The 26464-nt window shown below is 37.9% G+C and overlaps 2 protein-coding genes across 4 annotated transcripts; one reads left to right on the top strand and one right to left on the bottom strand.

The window, feature by feature from the left end:
- Positions 1-1022: 1022 nt before the first annotated feature.
- Positions 1023-21817, bottom strand: LOC131786389 (furin-like protease kpc-1). 3 transcript variants are annotated; one of them, XM_066167137.1, is made up of 14 exons: positions 21516-21817; positions 19532-19641; positions 16484-16579; positions 15588-15668; positions 8441-8578; positions 8192-8256; positions 6937-7025; positions 6181-6359; positions 5477-5683; positions 4941-5041; positions 4129-4362; positions 3371-3663; positions 2731-2913; positions 1023-1999 (listed from the first exon to the last, which is right to left on the bottom strand). In XM_066167137.1, the coding sequence occupies exons 1-14, from the start codon at positions 21547-21549 to the stop codon at positions 1812-1814; spliced, it is 1998 nt and encodes a 665-aa protein (XP_066023234.1). In that variant the 5' UTR covers positions 21550-21817; the 3' UTR covers positions 1023-1811. The 3 variants fall into 3 exon arrangements, with proteins under 3 accessions (XP_066023234.1, XP_066023233.1, XP_066023235.1); XM_066167136.1 differs by lacking the exon at positions 21516-21817 and having other exon boundaries at positions 19532-19709; XM_066167138.1 differs by lacking the exons at positions 19532-19641; positions 21516-21817 and adding an exon at positions 18551-18825.
- LOC136281004 (uncharacterized) lies at positions 21543-24183 on the top strand. The gene is made up of 4 exons (XM_066167139.1): positions 21543-21654; positions 22335-22605; positions 22835-22956; positions 23518-24183. Exons 2-4 carry the CDS (start codon positions 22416-22418, stop codon positions 24004-24006), a joined length of 801 nt encoding a protein of 266 aa, XP_066023236.1. The 5' UTR covers positions 21543-21654; positions 22335-22415; the 3' UTR covers positions 24007-24183.
- The last annotated feature ends 2281 nt before the right edge of the window (positions 24184-26464 follow it).

The raw sequence follows: 26464 nt of genomic DNA, 5'->3' as shown, positions 1-26464 counted from the left end.
TATTGCTAAATCTCCCTCCTGCTTGATGAGGTCGATTAGTGACACTGGGTTGTGTCCTCCGCTTTTAAAGGATATTCATCCACGCCTGTTGATTCTGCTCCCTCAGGTCGATTGTCACGCAGCCTTCCACTTTAGTTCGTGAAATATTTTTCTTAACACTGCATGAATCCTTAGTAGCATCTTGTGTCACTAATATTGTTTATTTCCCCATCTCCTTTATATTTTTATTAATTCATTTCGTTTGTTTTATACTCTGCCGATGTTGTACATCAGTTAAAAAAAAAACGGAAAACGAAAACTAATTAACACCACGATTTCTTCAACTGTTTCACGCTGGGTTTGATTGGGAGATCGGTATTGGGTCTTGGACTGTGACCCATGGCCATTGTATTACCATCATAAACTCTTTAGCAGTGAAAAAGGATATTTTAAAATGCAGAATTCGACAATTTGGAGTGTTACGACATCTAGTGCGATGGAGATCAGTAAACACAAAGAATGACGTCATTGATCGGAATCAAACGTGTTCTCTGACGAGATGTAACTTCACGATGTCAAGTGCACAAAGTCAGTCTCTGAGTGTCAGCATTTTCTCGTATTCCTATTGGTTTTCTTCTAATAGATATGTCAACTTTGAGTATTGAAAACACTTTGATTGTTAATTCTCCCCTGCAGCTGCTACATATTTCTATGTAAACAAGATAATGTGGTTTTAACAACTGAGTTCAAATTATTCTATTCTATTCTATTCCAGGGAGAAGTTACACGTTACTCGCCTTTGCGAGTTACAGGGTTAATTCAAGAAAAGAGGAGACATTTAGTCAAATTGAGAGTTTTGGTCTTCTAAACATCTCACGCCTTCTCGGAGAATTACTTCCACACCAGGCTCACACTGTGAGCCGCCAAGATAACAAAAATAAATTTGCGAGGGATGGAGGGGTTGAGAGATAGGCGGGGGGTGTGGGAGGGGTGAGGAAGATCTCTAGTTTTTTATCTCTAGTTAATTAACAACTATCTCCACGTTTCACGCAGTTTATAGGCCTTTTTTTATTAAACTGGAAATAAAATTAATTTGTAAACTCTAACTAAATGCAATTCATCGTTTAAGTTAACTAATACGGAAATCACGTTTTAACAGTACATTTTACGTCTAAGCACTCCATACATTTCTTCAAAGTCGGTGCTTATAATGTACTTTAAATGTATTGGGCTTTTCAAGAAAACACTGCAGCCATATGAAATAAATTAAAAAGAGCATTGTGACAGCGTCCAACCTAGGCTCTTGCAATTCTTCGTTTCTCCTCAGTTTTAACTAAGCAAAAGGTTGAAATTGATTTTGTAGGGGCTTTAGAGCCTCTGACTTGGGCAATTATTGCTAAAAATTTCAGTATCTTGTGGTTAATCTAAATATCATGGTTTCTGCTCCGCTCTCCAAGGAAACTGTCCGTCAGTTTTCTTTCCAGTTACCTAGAAAGTATCGTCACGCAGGCCACAAAATTCCTATGGCACAACTAATCAGATATGCACAGTGATTCCAAAAACAACTTACCAACTACAACTTTGAAGAATCGAGTTTACATAAACGTTTCAGGCTGAGCTATGTACATACGTGTAATATATTACTTCAGATTTACTTCCTTACAACAGCATGTTCCGATTACTGGGGGTCTCGGTAGCCTAAGTTTAAGCCATTTCGGCACTGGATAACTGGAGGTGGTCAGAAAAAAATTAAGTGTGCGGGGGGGAGGGAGGGGAACCTCGACAGTATCATTCATTATTCGCTTTCCAATACTTTATAGGTAATATCTGAATTACACGTTGCAACTGGGAGGTTTAGATTTTAGATGTTCGCTTGGTCCTTTGAGATGTACTGATCCTTGCTGCACGGTTACAGCGTTGTTATCTCGTTTTTTGTAGAATCGACAATACCAATACACAAAAATTATTGACATCGCAAGTAAACCCAGTACGATGAACACCACAATTTTCCACCATAATGCTGTGAAAATCAAATAAAAACAACAAAAATGGTTACAACCAGTATCAACGTCACCATTCAGCTTCCTAGATTGACACAGGGTTTTTTTGGGATGTATCATAACCAGGAAAAAATTAATCAACGATGGATGAGATCACTGTGTAATCAATAAGCCATCAGATGAGTATTGCTAATACTTGATGATTAAACAATAAGCAATTGAACCAAAAAAAAAATCTCGTAAAGCATGAACTATTAATTGATTCCTTGATTACCCAGTAGAGTAAATGTTTATGCATCACAATCTATTTGCCTCATTTGAAGATATTTTTCCAATTGAGCCCCTCCAAAAGTCTTGGTATGCTCAATATAAAGTTGACGACTATTATTCCAAGAGACTCTACCCTTCTCTGAGGCTCTTCCTTTGCTTGACCCCCCCCCCCCCCACACAAGGGCACCGATAAAACAACTCCATTATAGAGGTCAAGCCATTTTTCGTGTTTTTATTTGGTAGTCTAGAAGTCTGAGCTTTTTGCTTTTGGTTTGGCTCTGAGGATAGATGTACATGTATGAATAATTTATTTTTAAAAATTCTAAAAAAGTATTTTTAAGCAGAAGGTATAAGCGACGGAACCCTGGCCATGCGACTCCTAGGAGCAACTTTCCCTCAATCGTTAACTGATTGATTAGCGAGTTTAAGTCGTTTGTTGAAAACTTAAGTTTTTAGCGCAACAAAATTTAGGTTTAGATACCTTTGGTTGGTTTGGCTGTTGACGAGGGATGTTCAGTTGGGGTGACTGTTCTCATTGGTTTCGTTGAATATTTGGGTTTCTCAGTAGGTATAGCACCTGTCGAATCTATTTCGCTCCTAAGTTCTGATTTAAGTGGATCTGAAGAAGTGCCATACAATATCAAGGACCAGCTGTGAAGTTGACCTGTGGAATAAACACGGAAACATTGCCAAGCGCACGCAAAACATTAACAATTCCGCAGTTAGGAAAACGGTATCCCTATAAAAGCTGAATTGCTGAATCTGAGCATGTGAAAGATTTGTTTCATCAAAATACCGTAAGAAAAGGCTCAAAATTTACGGTCCCTAGTGTGGAAAGGTAGTATTGAGTTTTCGCTTACTCAACAAAATAAAGATGTGAATGAGCAAAAGAAACGCTCAGCGTTCCACCTCCCCATCACGAAGAAGAAAGATGTGCTCAGCTTGAAAGTACGTAGTTTCGGACGGCCTAAATTTCCAGGCAGCAAATTAAAGAGAGCATTTGACGTAACACTAACACACGAAGTTCGATCTGACATTTCTGAGAATCGATTAAAAATAAGAAACAAAAACAAAACTACCGACAAACACAATAACTCAGAACTTTTAAAGTTATAGATCACCTGAACTTGGATATCGCTTGTCAAAATCATCAATTTTCAGCTCCCATCTGCCAGTCGGGTCTTCCTCCCAGTGAAAAAGAGATGTAATAATCCAGTCAGTCAAGTTTCTGAATCCTGTTAAGTTGTCTATGAACCGCTTTCGAGTCATTGGAGATGTTGTGTCGCTTGGTGCTCTCAGCTGCAGGGACAAGTCGCCACGGCGAGAGAAATTAAGATTGACTCTGATCTGCACGTGCTCCAGAAATTTGATAGCACAATCTTTCACTTCTATTGAAACTGTTCCTGGGATTTTTCTGAAACGAAGAATTGCACAGAGACTAGGTCAATCGCCGTCAGTAACAATGCTCATTTTTTTTAATTAAAATGGCCGCCTTGTCGCTCAAAAGCCCACCACCAATTTAGGAGAATTTGAGAGGGTGCTGAACGCAAATTTTACAATAACTGCCATATAGGCAAACGTCTGGTAACAGTTTTGAAGATTGACATGGGGTACTAAAAAGGGCGAGAGTGTTTTCACTTATGAGATTTGAGGAAATAATTGCTCACTGAAACGAAAGGACGGGTAAGCCTCATTGAACTATTTTCAAAAATCTCACCTTTCAGAATAAGATCGATATTTCTTGTTTATTCAAACATATTGGTACGGCTCTACGACGTAAGAAGCCAGTAAGGTCTACACACGTTAAAATGCAAGTTTCTGCTTCCGTAAAGGAAAATCGAAAAATCATTTGAAAAGAAATGAGAAAATTGCCACTCACATGTCTTTGTCACTGCCTTCGATCTCGCATTTTATCTGCTCTGGAACCTCCTTCCATTTACTTGCTAACATCACCATCTTGCCAGCGTCCATAAGCCCAAAGCCATAAACCTTGCTAATATTAAACCCTGCTTTGTTTTGCAGCCAATGGCCTTGTTTGAGCCAGACTCCACCAGGTGCTGCTCTTGCACTATTGGCTATGATGTGTTGGACGTCACGCCACGTTAAGTTAGGGCTGAAGAGGAAACAAGCTTAAGAATTCGTATCTTCGGATTGATTTTAATAACCTTTAACTTCAGCAGAAATTCCTCGAATTTACGCGAGTGGAAGTCGTCTCAATCCCCTCGATTAGCGCCCACTCATAGAGGGGTCGTTTCACTTACCCTTCCACACGGATAAAGAGTGAGCAGTAAGGGATTCTTTAACAGCATCAAGAATAATTCACACACCTTGAGCTCCAGGAACATTTGCACGTGCATACCCCTGAGTAAACTACAAGCTGTTTTTCATCTTTGGTTTCGCGCTTCCTGTTAAGTGTTGTGAATGGTGGTTTTCACTGCATACGTTTTAAGGCGGCAGAACCAACCAGCGAGAGGCGTTGGAGGAGTTAAAGCGGCACTATGAGTCTTGGTTAGTTTTCTTGACAAAGAGGAGGTCACATTCCTCCTCAAAAAACCGGTCAATTTCACCCTAGATTCACTCCGACACATGCCCAAGCTAACTTTTGACTTAACTACGAGAGAGGTATGTTCATTCTGTGCGACCCGCCTCTCCTTACTTATGAATATTAACTCTAAGACATAACAATCTTACTTGGCATGTAGGGTCAGTGCAATCAGTCCTGATGCAATGGCAGTAGCCGCTGACGAAGCTGTAAAATCGCTGACACAACCGTTTGTGTTATCAACAGTTACCTGGATGATATACGAAATTTTCATAAATTAGCAAGCAGAGGGTTATAGAGAATGAGAGAAATCATTAACTCGGGGATAATGTTTAACCTAAACATCAAATTCAAGCCACTCATGGTCACAACTTTAGTTGGAAAATTTCGCGTAAGGCCAAAAGAGTTTAGTGCATGGGTCGGAAGACATCAGACATATTCTCGACTGAACGGAATGTAACCGACGTCACGAGTATTTGTATCCACTCCGCTCATTTCAAAATCCAAACATCTGAGGTGCAGGAAAATGGAGAGAAAGAAACGAAACTTACAATAGACTTGCAATAAAAAAAAGATCTGACTTGAACGTTTCACAGTCTTAACGACATTCAAACGTCGCCTTCGCTGTTTTTCTTTCCTTTCATCTATTTTTGGGTTACAAACTGTATTGACCCATTCCACTTACAATTCCTCCACCCATGTCACTACTGTACGTGGTGGCCATGATTCCAGGACATTCTTCTGCGTAGATGGGACGGGATCCATCTTTATTCACACCGTTGATGGCGATGGTGTAAATACTATTCACATAACCATTGTATGCACAGCTGTCTCCCGTCATACCGCCATTTCCAGCTGCAAACGTGTAGATGGCACCTCGTTTATCACGACCCTTGGTTTAAACAAATGGTATAAATATATTAGCCACTAAGACATCGTTGACTATTTAAAAGGAAGAAACTAATTTAGTTGAAAGTATACAACGTGTAACAAGCCATCATTATTGGCAAAAAAACCTTGGATAAAAACCCAACACCAGGTCCAAATACTAGGGATGTCCACTTCGAAGTGTTTATAGATGGAAAGCAACTAAGACAAGTTAATGCGCCTTCGTTCGTCCTTCACATATGGTTGAACGAAGGCGATCGCACTCAGACCGCTCTCTCAATAAAAAATTCAACGGCAATGAAGATAATGGTCACAATGATGGTGTTCGTTTGTCAGCGACAATGATGGCGTGCCTAATTGTAGTAAAGTTGGCAACGATTGGGGCCAAAAAATAAAAAGGTGATAAAGCTGCGAAGATTATGGATAAAAGATGAAATATTTAGTGAACTGAACGGGTTGACATCATTCAATGCTAAAAGCTCTAATCACTTGATAAAATACCTTTTTAATGCCTTTTTCTAAGGCTGCACTGGTCAGCGGTCCTGGACCCTCTATTTGCCATGCCATATCCCCAGGTCCCCAGCTGTTGGAGTATATGTCAATACTTTCTAGCTTGTGCACCAAGGCTGCAGATTCTGTTGCATCAGTTGACTTAATGTCATCATCAAAAAGGCGGATGCCTGACACAAGAGAATACGGGATTCAAAGTCGGTGTTTTCTTCACGCGAGGTGATAAAACATCAAGAGAGTAGAATCTACCTTCTACCTTAGCTTAACCTAGGGAATATCCGATAACATTCCCCAAAATACATTTTCTAATTTTCAAACCCTACGTCCAAAACGTTAAAGACCTTCGTTTAAAATCAAATTAAAGATGATCGAGGATGGTACTTTGGTGAGGTCCTTTCATTTTCCCTGATGTGCAATTTGTTTATATAGACAAGTTTGAGGGGTTCGACTTGCTCTCTCGATTGCAAAGGACATTTTCATAATAAAAGGTATTTACGTGATATCAGGCACATGTATTTTGGGAACTAAGTATGCAATTGGTCTCCCCAGGTTTAAAAGGAAAGGGCAACTTCATGGTTCAGGAACGAAATACTGAGATTAGCACGAGTCCTTTTTTCATCGTATCGGCATCCTTTCCTCTTGAGTCCGTCAATCGCACCATCTAACTCCTTAAATGTATTGGTTACAATAGGTTACCAGTACATTGAAGTCAAACGGTTAGATTATACTCTAAATATTAGTTAATACCTGTAATATTAGCTTCATAAGCGATTCCCACACCACATAAATCATTATTGCGTTTTCCAGCTATGACACCTGCACATTTATTACCATGTCTGTAAATAAATAGAGATAATCATACATTAGTTTCACTGTCTCAAATCTTTGTAATTGGCTACAAGCATACACCTATACAAGAAGGGAAACGACCTTCCCGAGTGAACTGCAACTAAAGAAATTGCAGAAAAAAAGGGTTAAAATATCAGGACCGGATTTAAATAATTTCAGTTAATTTTGGCTTCAAGTATGCAGCTAATTCTCACTACTACTATATTTATTATACCACCAGAAAACATTCGTTGTACGATTTCTGCAACAGCCTTTAGCTTCGCCACATAACATAAACCTCAGATAATTTTTGCTGATTTTATGGTCTTTAAAGGAGGAGGATATGAGTCAAATTGGTATTCTTGAGCTCACAAAATCTCTTAAGTTAATTTGTGAATCAGCAAGAAATAAAACAACGATTAAATGATGACATCAAAGCAACTGAGGCAAGGCTACATGCAGAAACCAAACGAGAGCTCTGGAAAGTTACAGAAGCTGTACGTCCAAGTGTTAAAAGTTTGATCTGCTTAATTGCTGCAGCTTTCTTGCATAAATCGAACAATTCTGCTTTTTCCATTCCTTTACCACCATCACTTAGCTGAATACCTCTCTTCCACAAATAATTCTTCACTTTCCCACACTGAATTCGAGAAGTTTTCGCTCATTTCCATCACCACGGCTCTTTATTCTACATATCTATGAGAGCGCACTTAGCCTCGTTCTCGCGCCCTTACTTCGGTACCAGATCATTGAACCACGAGAAATCGGAAATGGCCTATCATCGTAAATTTCGTAAAATTCGTAATGTTTGTAAATTTTGGTGGGGCTTTCATTGTAACCCTTGAATTGACTCCGTAGACTTCGTCGATGGTCTGGCTAATTTTCGTAAATTTCGCACTTTTCGTAACTGCGTTTAATCCTGGAAATAACTCACCATTCTTTCGCCCCTACCCCTTCCCCTCTCCTTGTTTTCCTTGACCAGCTTTTAATTTCTCCTTACAATATCACCCTTGAATCACACATCTAGGTCACGAGAATCAAGGAAATGATCACCAACTAATAAAGCTCTTGATTTTTAAACAAATTCTCCCTGTCAGCACCTCAGGAAATGTATAGAGAACAGTATGGAGAATATGCATACTGATGTTAGGCTGTAAAGGGATAATCAGCTTACCCTGATACTCGTGTTCCAAACGGTACCTGTTTGCCAGCCACATAATCGTAACTCAAATCCCATCTCTTAAGAAATAAAATTCAAAGTAAACAAACAGATAAATAGTAGTCAGTGATCAAGATGAAAAGGTAAAGTGCTTTTCCATTAAAAGCAAATTCATTATTTTTATTATTACTTAACTAAAAAGGTCCCACTGATATTTTCAAATTAAAAAAAAAAAAAGACTGAAAATGAGAAAGCAATAGTTACATAGTTGTCTTTTAGTTCAGGATGACTGCCATCGACTCCATCATCAACAACTCCCACCACAATTCCTTTTCCTGTATAACCAGATTTCCAAGAAGAAATGACATTTTGTGTTGGTTCATTAGATCCCTCAGGTCTTTTCTAAAATGCAAGAAATATCAGACGAGTGGGATTAGAGGAATTACTTGTTATTTGAAATTCAGTGAGCTTAAAGCAGATAGTCATCACAGTCCATTCCTTCTCAAAACTGACCATAGTTTTTCATGCCAGATGAGATGACTGGAAATATTGCCAAGAAAGGTCTTTGATATGGCAAGAAAATCGTAGAACTCACAAACTACAATTGTCAATCATGAATACAAGAAGGTCACATAGTACTAAACATACCGACAGATTATCATTATTACTATCATACCAGTAATTATCATCATCATCATCATAACTAATGTGATTATCATTGTGATGAAACTGTTATCATTTTCACTGTTATTATCATCTTTATCTTAATCACTATAATCATCATCATTATCATCATCCTTACTAACACTGTCATTATATATAATCATCACTGGTACATCCAATGGTACAGTGCAGCTTAAAGACAAGAGAACAGTTATACTACTTCCATACGCACATTTTACATGTTAGTGTATGCATATGAACTGATACAGTAGTTTGAAAATGCATACATACAAATTAAACAAATGCTCCTGAGAGCAAATGCATGTGCTCCTCTGTCAATACTACACTATACATATGGTCTTACTTATATACACATCTATGTCCATTTAACATGCATATTTTTGCCCCTTACCCTTGCGAAATGGCTTTTGGAATTCCTAGGAATTCCTAGGATTTTCCTAGGAATTCCTAGGAATTTATTCCTAGGAATTCCTAGGAATTCCTAGGAATTCCTAGGAATAAAGGTGTGAATTTTCACGGTAAATTCGGACTGGGAATTCCTAGGAATTCCTAGGAATTCCCAACCATAACAACTCTGGTTCTAAAAACCTAGAAATTCCTAGAAATTCCCAGAAATTCCCAGAAATTCCCAGAAATTCCCAGAAATTCCCAGAAATTCCCAGAAATTCCCAGAAATTCCCAGAAATTCCAAGCTTATGGCCAACAGGACTTGGAATTCCTAGGAATTCCTAGGAATTCCTAGGAATTCCAACTCAGAGAACCAATGACTTTCCCTGAAAAGCTGTAAATCTAAAAAATTTCTAGGAATTTCTGGGAATTTCTGGGAATTTCTGGGAATTTTTGGGAATGTTTAAGAATTACTGGGAATTTTAAGCAAAAATTTGAGGCTAATGATATAAAATAAATACTTTAAATTAAAAAAAACCCAGCTAAAATTCAAGTATTCAATGAAATTTATTTAGAAGCTTAATTAAGGCTTACATGTAAAATATTTTTGATTAAATAACATCAATGTGTGGTAATATTAGGATGGAATTTGATTTATTTTTCTTTTCTTGAAAACTTCATACGGATTAATCCTCAATTACAGCTATTCATATAAAATAGTTCTAATCAATCATTAAATTTGGTTTGACACAAATTGTGAATAAAATCTGTTGATTCTTTTCCATAAAATACAATATCTTAAGTTATATTTGAAAACCAAGCACTCTTGGGAGTGAAGGGGCTAATTACAGACAAATAAAATTGATTTTTTGATTAAAATCTTGTTGTAACTGTAACAATAAATTAGAATGAAGTTATCCTAAACTGCAAACTTAGCTGCTGTTTGTACTGTTTGTATTTTTTTTCCTGGGCTCACAATGAGTTGGCCTTGAATGAGGTTGTCAACAAGAACCTTGACCATTTTGTATCTGGATTCCTTGACATCTGAATTTGAAAAAAAATAATATATTAAAATATGTATATTTAAAGCTCAGACCAGGCTTTTAAGATGGCTATGAGGAAAAGGGCATTCATTGGATTCTCAAATTGGGAAATCTCTGTTATATTGAGTGACTTTTATATTGGAGTTAGTACATCTCTCTCATGGATTTTACTAAAAAAGGGCTGAATACATTATTTTGTTTTTACCCAGGAGGGCTTCTTTATGTACTAAGGTTTGTTTAATAACAGTTCCTATTATGAATCTTGAATGTTCCCAAACGTGACTAGAGGAATCTTGAAACCTTACTGATAGGTTTATTTCATTGTAAAGCATAAGCTTAAGAAACTGCGGCATGCAAGTGACCGATTCGATTCTCAGAATTATTCTAGTTTCAGTTGCGCCGAGCGTTACGTAAGCTTAATTCAACCCGCTACATCTATTATTTTATAAGATTTTGATCACGTAACGAATATCGCAATTTTTACTCACCACAAACTTTCAAAATCGTAGCTTTACAGATGGCCACTCGACCCTTGTTTGTACCAGTCAATATGTCAACTGTTGTCCCTTCTTTTAACTCCACGGCGCCAACGACTTTCTTTTCTTTTACAACACTCACGCTATTCTCGTTTTCCCATTGAACCACAATAAAAGCTATCTTTAGAAATGTTATATTAAGCAAAACAGTTGAGAAAAGCGATCAACCGATGAAAAGTACATTCAAAGATGAGCGCCAAATGGAGTCTTCTTTGTTTCCGATCACGGGCATGATCACGTGGATCTTTTAGGACTTATCATTGGCTAGCAAAGTGAATCCGCTGGCTTGCCGATTGCAGTGTTAAGAGAAGCGCCTAACTTTATTCTGACTTCTCCGACCGGTTCTCTGCTTCTAGAAAATGGATAGCTTGGTGATACAAATAAAGATGTGAGCTCACTCTATGTAGAAATAATCGAAAAGAATCGATCGTATTACAAATGCACGATTTGTGGCCGAAAGTTGTCGAGGAAACAAAGACTCGAAACTCACTTGAGTTGTGTTAATGGCCAAGGTGAGAAATAACACAAGCCAATCACAGTTTTGAATGCGACTACAAATCATCTTTTACCCTCATACTTATAAAAGAAGGATACCACATTCGGAAGTATAAGAGATACATAGATGATCCCAGTGTACCAGTACCTTAATCTACAAAGCTTGACCGTAGCAAGCGTTCAGCAACACGTTCCAACACCGCCATCTCGATTCCTCAGTCAGTCGTTTCCAATGAACTTAAAGCAGTATTGACAAGAGAGTAGAGTGCGTCTTACAAAGGAGAAACATTTGTACAAGAGACAGGAGTAGCTATATGCGATTACAGAGGTGCGTTGGAACTCTGGTCCACAAATAGTTATGCACTGCCCGAAGTATAAAACAATCTTGTTGATAGCTGACAGACAGAGAAGAACAACAAGTAAACTTAAGAGCTGTTATTATTGAAGTGTGACTATCACTTTTCATTTTTATATAAAGAAGGACTTGTAATTTGCACCAAAAATAAAAAGATGTAATATTTTTTTGGGAGATCCAGTGATTGGGACATTTAAGAAATTAAGTTATGAAAGGAAACTTGGTTGGTACTTCTCACTACTAACAAGTCTTGTTGACAAATATAATTTCAGATCAGAGTTTCAAATAAAGTAAATTGAAGACGTCATATAAAAGGTGTTTTTCCTCTAAGGGAACATTGACTTCCTCTGTCTTGTCTGCATGCCAAATGTTTGCAAAGTGTGTGGATGATCCACAAGTATTGGAACATATACAAAACATTTTTGTAAGAGTTCCAATACTTGTGGATCATCCACACACTTTGCAAACATTTGGCATGCAGACAAGACAGAGGTAGTCAATGTTCCCCTTTTCTTACAAAAATGTTTTGTAAGAATAAAAACAGCAAAACAAATTACAGCAATTAGTCATGAAAATAGAGCAAAAAACTGAAAAAAAAAAGCAGCAAAAACAATCATGAAAAAAGAAAGATTAATTAGGTGTTGAATTTGTTTGTCTAAGGCATGAAATTTCTACTAAAAGTATTGTCAACAAAAAGTCTCTGACAGCGTTTGAGGCAACTGAGCTTGACTGTTCCAAGGTTTTCTAACAAAGGCAACCAGTAATGTAGGTTAGGGAAGTAAGATAACAATGTAATTATTGTTAATTATTGTGGAAGTTGGCAATTTCCATTTAACATAACTGACAGCTGGTTCATGAGAAAATCCATATTAATGTCAAGATTTACTAAAACTTAGTTTGAGTGATAAATTTTATGATCTTTAAGTTATAAACATGTACATGTATGTATATCTCTTGGTAAGTTTTGTATAGCATACCTTTTATTGAGCCAAAGTTTTAAGCCTCTGAAATTACTCTTTTTCTTAAAACCTTCACATTCAAGGTATTGAGAATTTCTTAGAATTTATGTGGACCTCAGGGTATTAAAATTTCCTCAAATTCAATTCCCAGAAATTCCCAAGAGTTCCACACTTCTTAAATTATAGGTAGTTTGTAAAGCTGAGAATTCCTAAGAATTCCTAGGGATTCCAAGTCCTCACAAAACTGGAGTCTTCCTTTCCCAGAAATTCCCAGTAATTCCAAGCTTTTTAAATCAGAGTTCATTTGCATAGTTGGGAATTTTTGAGAATTCCTAGGAATTCCTAGGAATTCCTAGGAATTTTTAGGAATTCCTAGGAATTCCCAGAAATTCCCAGAAAACTGGGAATTCGGTTTGCAAGGGTCATTTGCATAATTGGGAATTTTTGAGAATTCCTAGGAATTCCTAGGAATTCCTAGGAATTCCCAGAAAACTGGGAATTCAGTTCGCAAGGGTAATCTATTAAACATGGTGGTTAAGGCACAAGTTGTAGTGAAAACAAAGACCCTCCAAAGCTAACTAAAGACATTTAACACTTAAGACCTCAAACTGATGACCCCTCCATGATCTTGAGACAGGAAGTTCATGTCATGCTTTATGAATTCACCAAAGAAAAGCAGTGAAAAGATTGACAACCTCTCTGTTCACAGCATTGATGATCATTCATCAGTTAAATGAAAGCAAACTTGCCAGAGTTCATTTTATTTTAATTCCTATCTGTTGCTTTCTTAATTTGTTTTCTCCTTTGTTAAAAAGTGCGCTTTGAAATTTCCTTGCTGTCCTCATTATAAAAAAAGATCAGAGCTTGCCAATGTGAACTTTTGACCCGGCTGACACCAGCCGGTGTTACAGCATTGCTCTTCATTCATACTAGCATGACAAATACATAATTTCTTTTTTTTAAAGTCTATTTGGTTTTGACAAAACTGCTTCTGCAGTGCCTGCACCACTCCAGTTGCCAGAGCTTCTAGATCTAACTAGGCAGAAAGCATATGGTGGCTTCTGCAGTGCAGAAGATTCCGCAGTTTGAATGCAATAAGTTCCATGTGAAAAACAAAACAAACAAAACAAAACAAAAAAAAGCACCTTAGCTGAGGAAGCTTTAGAAAGATTTTTTCCTGCACAGATTTCTGAATTACACCATTCTTAATTTGGCACTTAGTTAATGTGGGAAGGGTGAGGCAATGAAAGATGCATTTTGTCACATCCTTCATCACTATCAATAAAGATCAAAGGCCTCTTGGAGCCAGCTCATTCATGTTATGACTTACGTTTGTGTCGATTTCTTGGACTTGTTGAATATAGGTACAATTGCATTCGGTTTATGTGAACTTTCAAGACTAATGGAATAAATTCTCTCTTATTTTTGGGCAGTTGTGTGATGAGAGATAAGACCACCAGAAAAGTAAACAAATGGCCAGTCACGAAAGCAACTCTTCGCTTTTCCCTATAAAAATTCGCTGGTTCCTCATTTACTAAGTCAATAACAATATCAGGCACATATGGAAAAATCAGTGTATGTGCACCCCGGAACGTTGAAAATATATCAAGTCGAAGGAAAGGTTTTGGTCTCGGTCCGCATTTTTGCTAACAAAATGAACACATATCGGTGAAAACAATGAAACGTACGGACCACGTGCAAAGCTGTCAATTGTTTCTCGAATATTGCGCGTGTTAAATATTTAGTAGTGACATCTCATTTACATCTACATCTGCTTTTGGTAAATTCTGAACCGACATCACACCAACCAACGCGCGCGCAAAGAAAGAAGACTGTGTGGAGGCTTGAAATTGTACTAAGAACGATTGTGATCAAGAAACGGGCAAGGAATATTCCACAATAGTGCAAATAATCGTGAAAGATAATCGTAGAAAAGCGATTGCGTGACGCTCGGTAAGTTGTAAAATGACATGTCATCACGTGAGACATGTCACGTATCAGACAAAAAAAACCTTATAAATTCTCAGTCTACATTTTGTACCTAGTCTGCATTTTGTACCCAGTCTGCAGTCTGCATTTTGTACTGACCGGATTGGTATTGCTGTTTTTGTTCGAGCGAGCCTCAAGTCCGGACCGAAATATTGGAGCTCGAAAAAACCCTAATGAGACTATCTTAGCCGCTATGATTGATATGTGGACTGTATTTTGGAGAGCTCACGAGGAAAAGTACAATGATAGAGCAATATTTAGTTTCATACCAACTGAAGACGAACGCAAATGCGCCGCTTACCAATATGGCCACCCGTGATACTCTTTCGCGTGGTCACAGCGTGTGTTGAAATGAACCCGTACAGGTCCCCTAGGTGAGAACATTTCGGCTTCTCGACTAAATTAAGTTGCATTTTCAAAAGTTCGGAAACGTTATTTGAGGTTATTAATTTTATTAAACCATATAAACATTTTGTTTCTTTCCACGTGAGTTTCTGAGCTTCATCTAAATTAATTTTGACTTTCACTAAGTGGGGAGGGGCAGCGTGCAAGATTACATCGGATCACGGAATACAACTTCCGTCCACGGTCGACAACTTCCGTCACATCTGCTCCATTCACCTTTCAGCACGAAAGAATTAAAAATAGAGGGGTCTTTGTTTTTTGAGTCTTTGTTTTTTGGGTCTTTGTATTTCCGGTCTTCATTTTCGGGGTCTTATTATCTAAAACCAGTGTTTGATTGCATAATTTATTGCTATTAGAAAGATTAAAACTGTGGAACTGGATATTTCTGGCAAGAAACCAGAACAAGATCATAATAAATAAAGAAAATAAAGGGGTCTTCATTTTCAGGTCTTCTGTCTTAGGCCTTAGTTCTTAGGAGTCTTGTTTTTGCCACAGCCTGTAGACACAGTAGTATTTAACACAATCACAGACCAAATAATGCAAGCAAAATTAACTTACAATATACCACATCTTACGAAGTTCTGGGTTTATCTGTAATAGTTTATACTTTTTCTCTTTCTGATGCATAAACCATTCAACCTGAATATAGAGAAAATAACGAATGAATTATCAATTATCAATATCTGATGAGAGTTCTTTGCAAAAGAAAAAAATAAATACCAGAGCCTCTGTGGCCTGACTTACTCTTAGAAATACAGATTCATGATAGGGTTGATTGCAATTTTGGAATTTTTACTTCATATAAATAAAAGTAAAAGTAAGATCAGGAAATTTAAGTGAGTTCATTTAGAGACTAAAACAGTATCTGTTGTAACAGTGGTTTTGACTTTCAAATTCCAATGCAAGTTTCCCTGCAAACCTGTTTTCCATTAAAGGAGCACTTGAAAACATCAACTCTGTCAAATTAAGTGGCATCATTTACTTTAAAGTAAATCCTTCTCATTCTGGGTATGTGTTTTAAACATTTAAATTGCCCAGTAAATTTGAAGTTAAAAGCAAGGCAGCATTATCAGAGCTGTTAAAGAGAGCCTGCAGGTAGCCAGCCACAATCACCCTTTGCACGATGAATTCACTTTCACCATACTTTGCAAAAATTTGTGAAAAGAATAAAAAAAAATTATCAGGATGCCATGAAAGATGTGCCCATAGCAGCCATTTCCCAGTTTTGAATTAAACTGAATGCATAATTAAACTGGATTAAAACTGTGAACCATTCCACATTCAGGACATGATTGAAAGTTCATGTAGACTTTCTTCTTTGTAACTTATTGACAGGCATACATGGACATATTATGTCTTTAAAAACCCTACTTTTCAACCTTAACCATTCTCAAACTTAAAATTGACCCTGTTCCAAAGTTCCTGAGGAGTGGAAAATTCCTTAGTACCCTTACCTTTGGCTCAGAACGCAAAATGCTGTCAATTTCTGATGATAGCAAGGTCTTCCCAGACTTTTTCACACTTTTTATCGTATGATAGTCATCAAAGAGCTGAAACGTTTAATGAAATAATGTTAAAATGAAAATGTTTCATATAAAAGCAATCTTTCAGTTATTTTGGACTGCCAGTCAATGCGTTAATAATTGTCACTGGCTTGGAAAGATAAGACACATATATCACTTGTCTGATTGGATATGCAAAAGTTATGTTATCACATAATATTTTTCAGCATTGCAGTACTGGATAAAAAGTCAGAGGCTCATTTGAAAGAGTTCTTTTGAGCCTTTGCTTGCATAACTAATGTTAGTGGATAGGTTTATAGCTATCAGTACAAAGGCCCAGCAATTCTTAAAACTTCTTTAGTAAAGGAAAATTTTCCCATTCTAACACTTGATCAGCAGGGATTTGCTAAAGCAAAGGCATAGAAAAAACCAGGAAAGATTTATTACTCGACGTTTCGGGGTCATCGTGACTCCATTATCAAGAGACTAGTTTAAAAACATGCAAATAAGGAAAGGTACAAGAATAGCATAAATTAGAATGAACGGCTTAAACAAACACCTTGGCGCGGATGGAATCCGTTTGCACGTTCAGTGTTGGCTTACGCATGCGAATATACAACATTTCATTAACAAGGCAATCAAATTTGCCGTTACATTTCGCGATGACGTTGAATTGCTCGATCAAGCGTTCAGGCATTTCACTATTGTGCTGGAGGTGGTAGTGTTTGTAGATAGAAGATGATTTCCTTGTGTGCCCTTCTACGCGCTCGTGTAAGTGACCACGAGTATAGCCCACATACCCTGCATCACACAGGTTACATTTAAATTCATAAACGATACATTGTTGGTTAACAATAGGGGGCTTAATTTCGTGTTGCTTAAGCTGTTGATCGAGCTTAGGGCTAACGAACACTGGTTGGACAGTCACGCTTAACTTCGAGCTTAGACTGTTCAGTTGTTGTTTAACATGATTAGCTGGTCCCTTCAAGGACCAGTCGTCACCTATTGTTAACCAACAATGTATCGTTTATGAATTTAAATGTAACCTGTGTGATGCAGGGTATGTGGGCTATACTCGTGGTCACTTACACGAGCGCGTAGAAGGGCACACAAGGAAATCATCTTCTATCTACAAACACTACCACCTCCAGCACAATAGTGAAATGCCTGAACGCTTGATCGAGCAATTCAACGTCATCGCGAAATGTAACGGCAAATTTGATTGCCTTGTTAATGAAATGTTGTATATTCGCATGCGTAAGCCAACACTGAACGTGCAAACGGATTCCATCCGCGCCAAGGTGTTTGTTTAAGCCGTTCATTCTAATTTATGCTATTCTTGTACCTTTCCTTATTTGCATGTTTTTAAACTAGTCTCTTGATAATGGAGTCACGATGACCCCGAAACGTCGAGTAATAAATCTTTCCTGGTTTTTTCTTTCCCATTCTAATGATTAAAAATTGCTAGAAATGTATAGGAAGTGTTGGAAATGCCAATAATAGTAGTTACGATAGTTCGAGGAAGTCACGCTTCAGTCTAAAAGGAATATTAAAGTTCTTCCTTCTCACATGACCCTCGCTCAAACACCGATCATAATTATCTGATCACAAACCAAACATTCATAGGATTCATGAAGAAGTCAGGTGAACCCCGGAAGAAGAAGAAAAGAAAAAGAAAGAAGAACGCAAAAACGTTCACATTTCGGAATATTTAGCATTGCAAATCGTTAAGGATCTCATATCACATGGAATTTATAATTGAGAAGACGAAACTGACTAAGGAACGTTTCGGGAAGAAAGCTTTATTCAAAAAAGTTCTTGATTTCCTGTTAGAACCGAAAAATGTACGAATTTCTTACGTGTGCGAATTCATCATGCTTAGATCGATGTTTATTTGACTTCACTGCTAGAATATTGCGCAGCGCTATGTTGAAAATACTGAAAGTTCTACGTTTTAAGACAAAATCTTCTGTTAAACAATACTTTTTGGACATCTCATTACTCAAACATGATATTTACCGTGCCTTGGAATCTTCATAATGTCGCTAAGTCTCGTTTGAAGTCCGATAGTTTGGTTTTCACTTTACGGCCCCAATTCGCATCGCTGTAGAGAATTGTAGTGTGGTCGACTCGAAAGCTTATTTTGTCGCTTTTAAGACCTTGATGTCCATTATTTTTCAAGCAGATTATTCTATAGCATTTTTTCTTTTCATTGTCTGTTCCAGAAGGTCTAAAATGGTCGGAAAGAAACGAAAAATCCGACTTGAAAATATTGATAGTCGGCCGAGCGTACGCCATTTTTCATATTTGATTATTTCTTGTGAACGCATAAAATTGACGCCTTTGTACTACCCCCTTAGGTCATCAAAATAACTAGGCACAATACGGATTCTGATTGGTTTATAGATCCTCTAACAACAGAGGAAGTTTAGAGACAAAATTCTACTTAGTAGGGGAGATAGGGGGTAAAGCGTCTCGCGCGCAAGTCCGCCACGCGGCACGGGCGGTTCAGGTGTCAGAGGGATAAACAATAAAAAAAAAAAAACCTCAAGAAAAACTAATGAAAGATACTCGGCAATGGACTTTAAAACGTTATTACAAACGGAAGGGGTTCGGATTCGGTAAAAACAAAATTTTTAAACGATAAGAAGGGGAAGCCTTTTAGCGCAAAACTTGGGGATTGTTTCTCGGCGATGGAGTACCCACTTATGCGGCGAATCATTTTATACGCTAGAGTTCCATTTGTCTTCCCTAATTGAAGATTTGCCCGGCATCGCTGTAAGGAAACTGAAATATTGACTGCTTCTTCATTCTGTCTCACGTTTCGGGGACAAAATTTAATTCTAAGCTGAAACAGACGGTATCAATGACTTGAGAAGTTAAGGATCAAGTTCAGTTAAACAAGTTCAAGCTTTCAAAAACATTCTAGGAAAGACCTCACTGAAGCTTACCTCTGTTTCTGAAGGCAAGCGTATACGCGTATGACAATGCCGTACTTACATGTTTGTCGTAAGATAGGTCGTACTTCAAGGCTAACTTCTCGACTTCTGGTTGACCACCACTCATTTTTACGGCCCAGACATTCGTGTAAATCTCACTAGCAAAAGTTTCTGTCAGAGCAAAAAATATAAGAAACAGAGTGAAGCTTGAGAACCTAGACATCGTCCTTCTGTTTAGCTCGTTGAATTTGGTAAAAAAAGATCACAACAATTACTTATTAGTCCGAAGGGCCTGGCACGAGTGTCGTGTGAGAAGGAAGAACTTTAATATTCCTTTCAAACTGAAACGTGACTTCCTCGAACTATTGTAACTGCTATTTTAGCATTTCCAACACTTCCAATATATTTATAGCAATTTTTAATCATTAGAATGGGAAAATTTTCCTTCGCTAAAGAAATTTTGAGAATTGCTGGGCTGTTGATGTCGTATCCTTCGAATCAAACTGACTACATGATGAACAGCGGATGTGACTAGTGAATATTTAACTGAGAGTTTTGTGTCAATATTATTTATGCCAGATGAGTAGGACTTTGATGTGTGGTTAAAAACAGAAATTGAGGAATAAAGATGAAGTTTTAGTTTCAATAAGCCACCCACGCGCTTTTCTTGAGAAGGTTGACTAGCTAGCGTGATTGAGCAAAATAATATCTGTACATGTCGTTTATGTTATGAGGATTCGTCCTCTCAATCCACGCCGCCTGGTACATGCAAAACACTCAGCCAACAAGGGAAGCTATTAAATTTTAAAAAGGGAAGAAAGGTAAAGGATTCGCCGTTGTATCAATTTCTCTGCTTTTATTTTCAAAATTTTCCTCTGTAAGCCGATAAAATCATAACGTTGATCGTCAAGAATCATCGTCTCTAGCTGCTTATTGTAAGTGTTACAATAAGGTCGAATATCTTTGAAGAAATTTCTCCCGTTTGTCTAGCTTCATAATGAAACGTGACTGAGCTCTCAGACCATAAAAAGAATGTTTTCTTCTACAGCTGTTTACAGTAAGTTTTATCGGTGGTTGTTCCTGCTGTGCTGAAACAGAACTATTGGGACAGATGACCTATGGGTCTGGAGGGTAGCTTTGACGGTTAACGCGTTATTTTTTCCTATATTTCCTGTTCAATTATTCTAGTGCCTTTGACTATTGACGCTTTGCTTTAACAAAGTGATGTGAAAAGTACTTTAAAGACCTCTTGACCTCTAACAAAGATTAATTATTAGTCTAAAACAGGACCTTAGTTCCCAATTTTGTATGTGTAAACAATACATGGTAAACTTCACATTCGTACAATTTTATCTGGCGAATTATATGAGCTTCAGATTTCTCGAGACTCCACAATATTGTTTAGATCCCAATCTAGCAAACACTAAAACCCGAGAAATACCCCAAAAATAAATCGAACAATTGCCTGACACGAAGTACATATGCATCTATCCACGGAAAACGTTGCCGGATGTCTAGATAAAAGTTAACGCTCGAAACGTCAACTTTGAAACTCTTAACTGTGGCCAATAAACGTTTAGAGCTCACTTGATAGGCCAAATCCCCAAATGAACACTAGTTGGTAGAGTTATTTTTGTGCAAGTTTTACTAAGACAATTATTGTACTCAGGTTTGCCGAATATGAGATTGTTCATCATCTCAAATTTGGAAAACTGGAATAGCATAATTTTTAATTATCCACGACTTTGTACGCCATTGTCTTAGAAGAGGATCTTAATGGGGTGATGGCTTTTACGGTTAACGATGAACTCCCTTTCTTTGTGATTAGCTAATTTTCACCACGTGCGAAACCTTCAATTGGCCAATTGATTGTTGGCGACATGAGAGATGTTCAAAGTCCGTTAAAAATGTGAATATTTGACTTCCGCGATCATTGTTAATTTATGGGTCAGACAGGTATTTTAACCCGAGTCAATTGTCTTGATCCATTTTAAGCCGAAAAACTATTAAAAGTACATGAGAATTAAGCAATGAAATATTCTAACCTTCCTTTGTTGTAGAAGGCAGCTTTAAAACCATTTTAGTGTGCTTTTTTCGTCGCCTTTCACCGAGTCAATGTCAACTTCTGTTCAGGCGGTTAGATGCACACTTATCGGCAGGAGTCAGCATGTTCCTTGTTATCAGGTACAAAGCACTCTTTGATCATCTTTCGTTATATCTTTTCACTGGCACATCTAATTAAACGGTTTAGTCATCTTGTGAAGTCGTTTTGGGAACGTGTTCTACTTTGTTCTGCGAAATACTGCATCTCAAAACTTGCTGCTAAAATACAAATGGCGGCGTTACAATTTACCGCTAACGGCGTCATTTAATCGTCACGCAATGCTGCCGTTACATTGAGGGGGTATATAGATTGCAGTAACACAAAATTTATCAAACCATTTATTCAATGTTTACAAACACGTAAAATACGATAAAAATATTGATTCTCTTCTCTGCTTTTCAGTAATCCCCAGGAAAAGTTTGCTCCGTTGTTTTGGTGGATGAGTGGTGGTGGAGGGTTCAATGTTGGAATTTTTTTTTACCGCTGCAAAATTATTACTTTTTCCCAACTAACCAAAATAAAACCCATTTAGAGCAGTAAAGCATTTTTTTTCTTTTTCAGTTATTTATCATCACACTTACAATTTGCTATTTTGTCTAGTGTTTTGGCAAAAAATGGAGAGTAGTTGTTCGTTTAAGACTCTTGTTGGCGGAGTTTGCGGCTTTTCCGTCAAAGATCGAAAGCGTCGAACTGAAATTAAACCATTGGCTTTCTTCCAATAAGAAAATTGCCAATCACAAATCTACTTACAAATTTACAGGTCCTGAAGACGAAGTTTACCTCATTTTATATGTCGAGCGGCTAAGTTCACGAGAAACGAAAGCGTACTCGCCATGACGATATGTCCCAACCATCGCACAAAACTTGGTTTAAGATGGAGCAGAGGATCCAGCACACAATGCAGGGTTCCAGAAGGAATTTCCAATCATGGAAAAGTAAAGGAACTTGGCCAAAAGGTGAAAGAGGGTTGGGGAAGGTGGAATCCGAGACAATCTTGCGCAAGACTGGTTTGGCCGCACAAGTTGGGTTAGGTAGGTTTTTATTTTTTATTTAATACACGTTGTGGTTCCACATGGTCATGCTAGCCTGCGTAGCTGGCGGCAAACGGGCAGCGAAGCCGCGGGAGGAATGGGGAAGAGGCAATGAGAAATATTACTTTCGCGGCTTCGCCGCTTGTTCGCGCGCGCTTCCTCCAACCATAACCGCCGGCAACGCAGGCTAGTGGTCATACCAACCTAGTTTTGTTCTTTCGATATGCAGGTGTATATAGGAAATGCAGAGAGCGATTAAAAGAGATGATACATAGTGAAGTGCGTGATATTCAAGTCTCAGAACTGGGAGCTGAAACTAAGATAACTGAGCAGATGGAGAGAATAATGTTGGTGAGTATGTAAAAATCAATAACACTGTCAATTGTTACTCATTAAACAACTAAAAAAAAATCACCCACACAACAGATGAAAAAGATTAAGAGTTGTTTTCTTTACGAATTATTGGCTGATAACGCTACGTCACGGAAAACAGATGCTGTCATCCCAAGACATATGACTGTTTGCCTCTGTATGCCGTGATAACGAGGTTTAGACGCTCTCTCCTCCTTGCAAGAAGAAATCACTAAAATATTTTGTTTAACGTCATAGCATTCTAAACACAAATTAAGGACTGGGGCATGTGTGATGAGTTTCCGGTTTTCAGACTCTCGTAAAGATCAATAGGTACAAGGGTATTCATAAATTGCTTCATTTAAGTAAATACTTCCTGCAGTTGAGATGATTGAAGAGGTGCTTTAAGCTACTGAATAACGCTTGATGATCATCGCAAAGGAAATGAAAAATGATCCTTTTCTATGTTTAGGATGGTAGCCATAGTAGTAGTAGTAGTAGTACTGGTAGTAGTAGTAGCCATAGTAGGTAGTAATGACGAAGTGACCTTCAATCTTCCAGAACCGGTGCAGACACACAGAGTGTAATAACAAATGCTCTAACAGGCCATCAGGTGTCTATCAGTCATCTGAATGTTTTACAACTCCATTTAGAGATGACTCAATTGAAGTAACGAGCACCCCAAAGGAGAAATTGAATTCTTTTCTGGCTTCTAGAGGCGTGAGTCCTATCCGCTATACAATGGTTACCCCCTGGGAGGAAGCCGCCGAAGGAACAAAACGATTTCATATTAGGAAAGTGAGAAAAGTTGTCATGGTGGCTTTAGGAGAAATAGTGCCCTACAGTGCAGAGATATTTCTTGATTGCTTAAAAACATCGAAAGAAGACGAGGAGGACATTGATTCTACTTTGACGGAGGTCCTTGTTGAATGTTATGAGAATGCAGGACACTGGAGCTCACGGAGACAGTTACTATCAATTATGGCTGATAAGGCTAGCTTCAAAGTTGTCAAAAAGTGGATACTTAATAATAATAATAACAATAATTAATAATTAATAATTTATATCGCGCAATTATCAATATAAGAATTTTCAATTGCGCATCACAATTAAATGTTAAAAATTCAACCCTACATAGAATCTAAAAACTAAAAAGAAAAACAGAAAGAAAAATGTTCACTAGGAAGATGTAAAAATATAAAATTAGATACAAAGAATTAAAAAGCTTTTGCAATTAAAAAAGTCTTAATAACCTTCTTAAACCTGTTTAAAGATTGGGTGTTTCCGATAGAGCCCGGAAGATCGTTCCACATTTAGGGGCGGCGGCATGGAAAGATCGATCGCCGAGCGTGCTGAGTGTTTTACCCCTGTAAGGAGCAAGGAGTAAGCCATCATTGGAACGTAAATCATCTTCCGGTGTCTCAGAAATCAGCTCACTTATGTAGGCCGGGGCAAGACCATGTACTGCTTTAAAAGTAATTAATATAATTTAAAAACTACGCGATATTTTACAGGCAGCCAGTGTAATGACTTGAGCAGACAAGAATCTGACAAGATACAGATACAGTATTGTAGACCAACATGTCTTGTTTCCCGGTAGAGGCACCGCTGTTCCTAAATTAAAAACTACAAGATTTAGAGGAGGTTCAATACACGAAAGAAGAAAAAGATGAGATGAAATATGAGGTTTCTCGAGCTAAAAAAACATTAAAGCATGAAAGGATCATTTGCTCCGCTTTATCAACCAAGATGAAGCACGACTTGATACCTTAAAAAATCTAGACCCCCATTCTGTGCTTTTAGTTTTGGATTGGGCCATGAAATACCTCCCAAGAAAATACCGCGAGGGTCAAACCGATTGGTTTGGAAAGCGAGATATTTCATGGCACATAACCACGGCCACAAGAATGTACGAAGGTCAACTTCAAATGCTGTCATTCGTTCACATTTTTCAAAGCTGTAACCAAGATAGCAACACAGTTTTTGATGACGTGCTGAAACAGCTCAAGGAACAATGCCCAAAGTCGATCGCGTCTACTGTAGACGGGAAAATGCTGGATGCTACCAGAGCGCACCTACATTACTGGCAATTCAGCAAGTGGCCAAAAACCACGATATCAGCGTAGGGTTAGATTTCTCGAATCCCTAAGGGGGCAAGGGGTCTTGCGACTGTAAGGCAATCGCGATCAAGAATCATATTCGAATTTATCTAAATTCTGGTCACGATGTCGAGATTGACGACCAAATGAAGACCGCTATAGAGTCCTTGGGTGGTGTACCCGGTATGAGGGTGATGCTATGCGACACACAGACTATTCCTAAATTGGTGTCTCTAAAGTCGGACGGCGTTAGCTTCATCAATAATATCGAGTATAGCAATGAAGGAATGAGAGTCTGGAGGTCGTACGCAGTTGGGCCTGGTAAATTCCTGCCTTGGAGTAAGTTTAATTTTCCAGAAAACTACTCCGTACCTTATGAAACGTTTTTTATTCAAGAACTGAGACCTGCTCTCAATGTGCAGTCGGACTCAATTCGTGCAAAGGTTTTTGATTAGGTTTTTAATTGTTTTTCATTGTTTTAATTTTTATTTGTTTTTAATTAGCTTCTAATTATTTCTTCTCCTTGCATGTTCTTATTATCCGTTTACACTTTCAAAAATTTTTACACTTCTTACATGCCTCTATATATTCATCGTTACATTCTTACCACTCACTTGAAAATGGCCGAAGTTTCGTCGAAACGTCGTATTTTACCGTCAATTTTTACCGTCAAAAATTTATGAGTAACTTCGTTTATTTACACACAACTAAACAAGCATGTACATGGCACGTGTTTTATCGCCCCATAGATGGCACTGTTCCACGTGCTTATAACTGGACGTTGAGTGTGTGTTTCCTCCTAATAAGCCGAGAGTCGTGAGTGGGAATTAGACCAAGCGTATAAGTAAAATCGTTTAATCAAGTGAATAAATCGTGAGTTAATAAGGAAGCGTAGTACAGCTTTTTCACGTTTTCGACAACCTCTATTACCGCAAAAAATCTCACCATCACCACTCCCAGAACTTCGTTTATTTACTTTTTACCTAAAATCCACAAACCTGACCACAACCCAGGTCAACGCATCGTTTCTGCCTGCAGTTGTCACACCGAACTTATTTCTAGTATTGAAACAAAATTATGGCACTCCTAGTAAAAACTTTACCATCGTCCAATAAGGACAGCTAACACGCACTTGAAATTTTTCGTAACTTTAATTTCCTTGGCCAAAACAAACTTATTTTCATTGTGGGTAGTACATCTCTTTATACTGTCATTCCAAATGACGATGGTCTCCGGGCCCTCAAACATTTTTTCGATCAACGCATTGTTAAGGAACCTCGCACTGAAACACTACTCGTCTAGCCGAACTGGTACTTACACCTAATTGCTCTTCATGCAGTGGCAACTACTACAAACAAACAAACGCAGTTAAATCTATTATTCTATTATTAAGAATATTGGTTAATAAT

This window comes from Pocillopora verrucosa, chromosome 5, assembly GCF_036669915.1.
Source record: "Pocillopora verrucosa isolate sample1 chromosome 5, ASM3666991v2, whole genome shotgun sequence".
Classification (NCBI taxonomy): Eukaryota; Metazoa; Cnidaria; class Anthozoa; order Scleractinia; family Pocilloporidae; genus Pocillopora; species Pocillopora verrucosa.
Note: the sequence above shows the minus strand (reverse complement) of the source record. Positions and strands in the feature narration are given on the sequence as shown.

Bases quoted from the DNA above. Each gene is read 5' to 3' on its own strand.
- LOC136281004 (XM_066167139.1), top strand. From the start codon at position 22,416: ATGTCCCAACCATCGCACAAAACTTGGTTTAAGATGGAGCAGAGGATC. The intron at 22,606-22,834 runs GTAGGTTTTTAT...TTCGATATGCAG, and splicing joins GGCCGCACAAGTTGGGTTAG to GTGTATATAGGAAATGCAGA. The intron at 22,957-23,517 runs GTGAGTATGTAA...TCAATCTTCCAG, and splicing joins AGATGGAGAGAATAATGTTG to AACCGGTGCAGACACACAGA.
- LOC131786389 (XM_066167136.1), bottom strand. From the start codon at position 19,693: ATGTCTAGGTTCTCAAGCTTCACTCTGTTTCTTATATTTTTTGCTCTG. The intron at 8,579-15,587 runs GTAAGTTAATTT...CTTGCATTTTAG, and splicing joins TTCGTAAGATGTGGTATATT to AAAAGACCTGAGGGATCTAA. The intron at 2,914-3,370 runs GTGATCTATAAC...TTTATTCCACAG, and splicing joins CAAGCGATATCCAAGTTCAG to GTCAACTTCACAGCTGGTCC.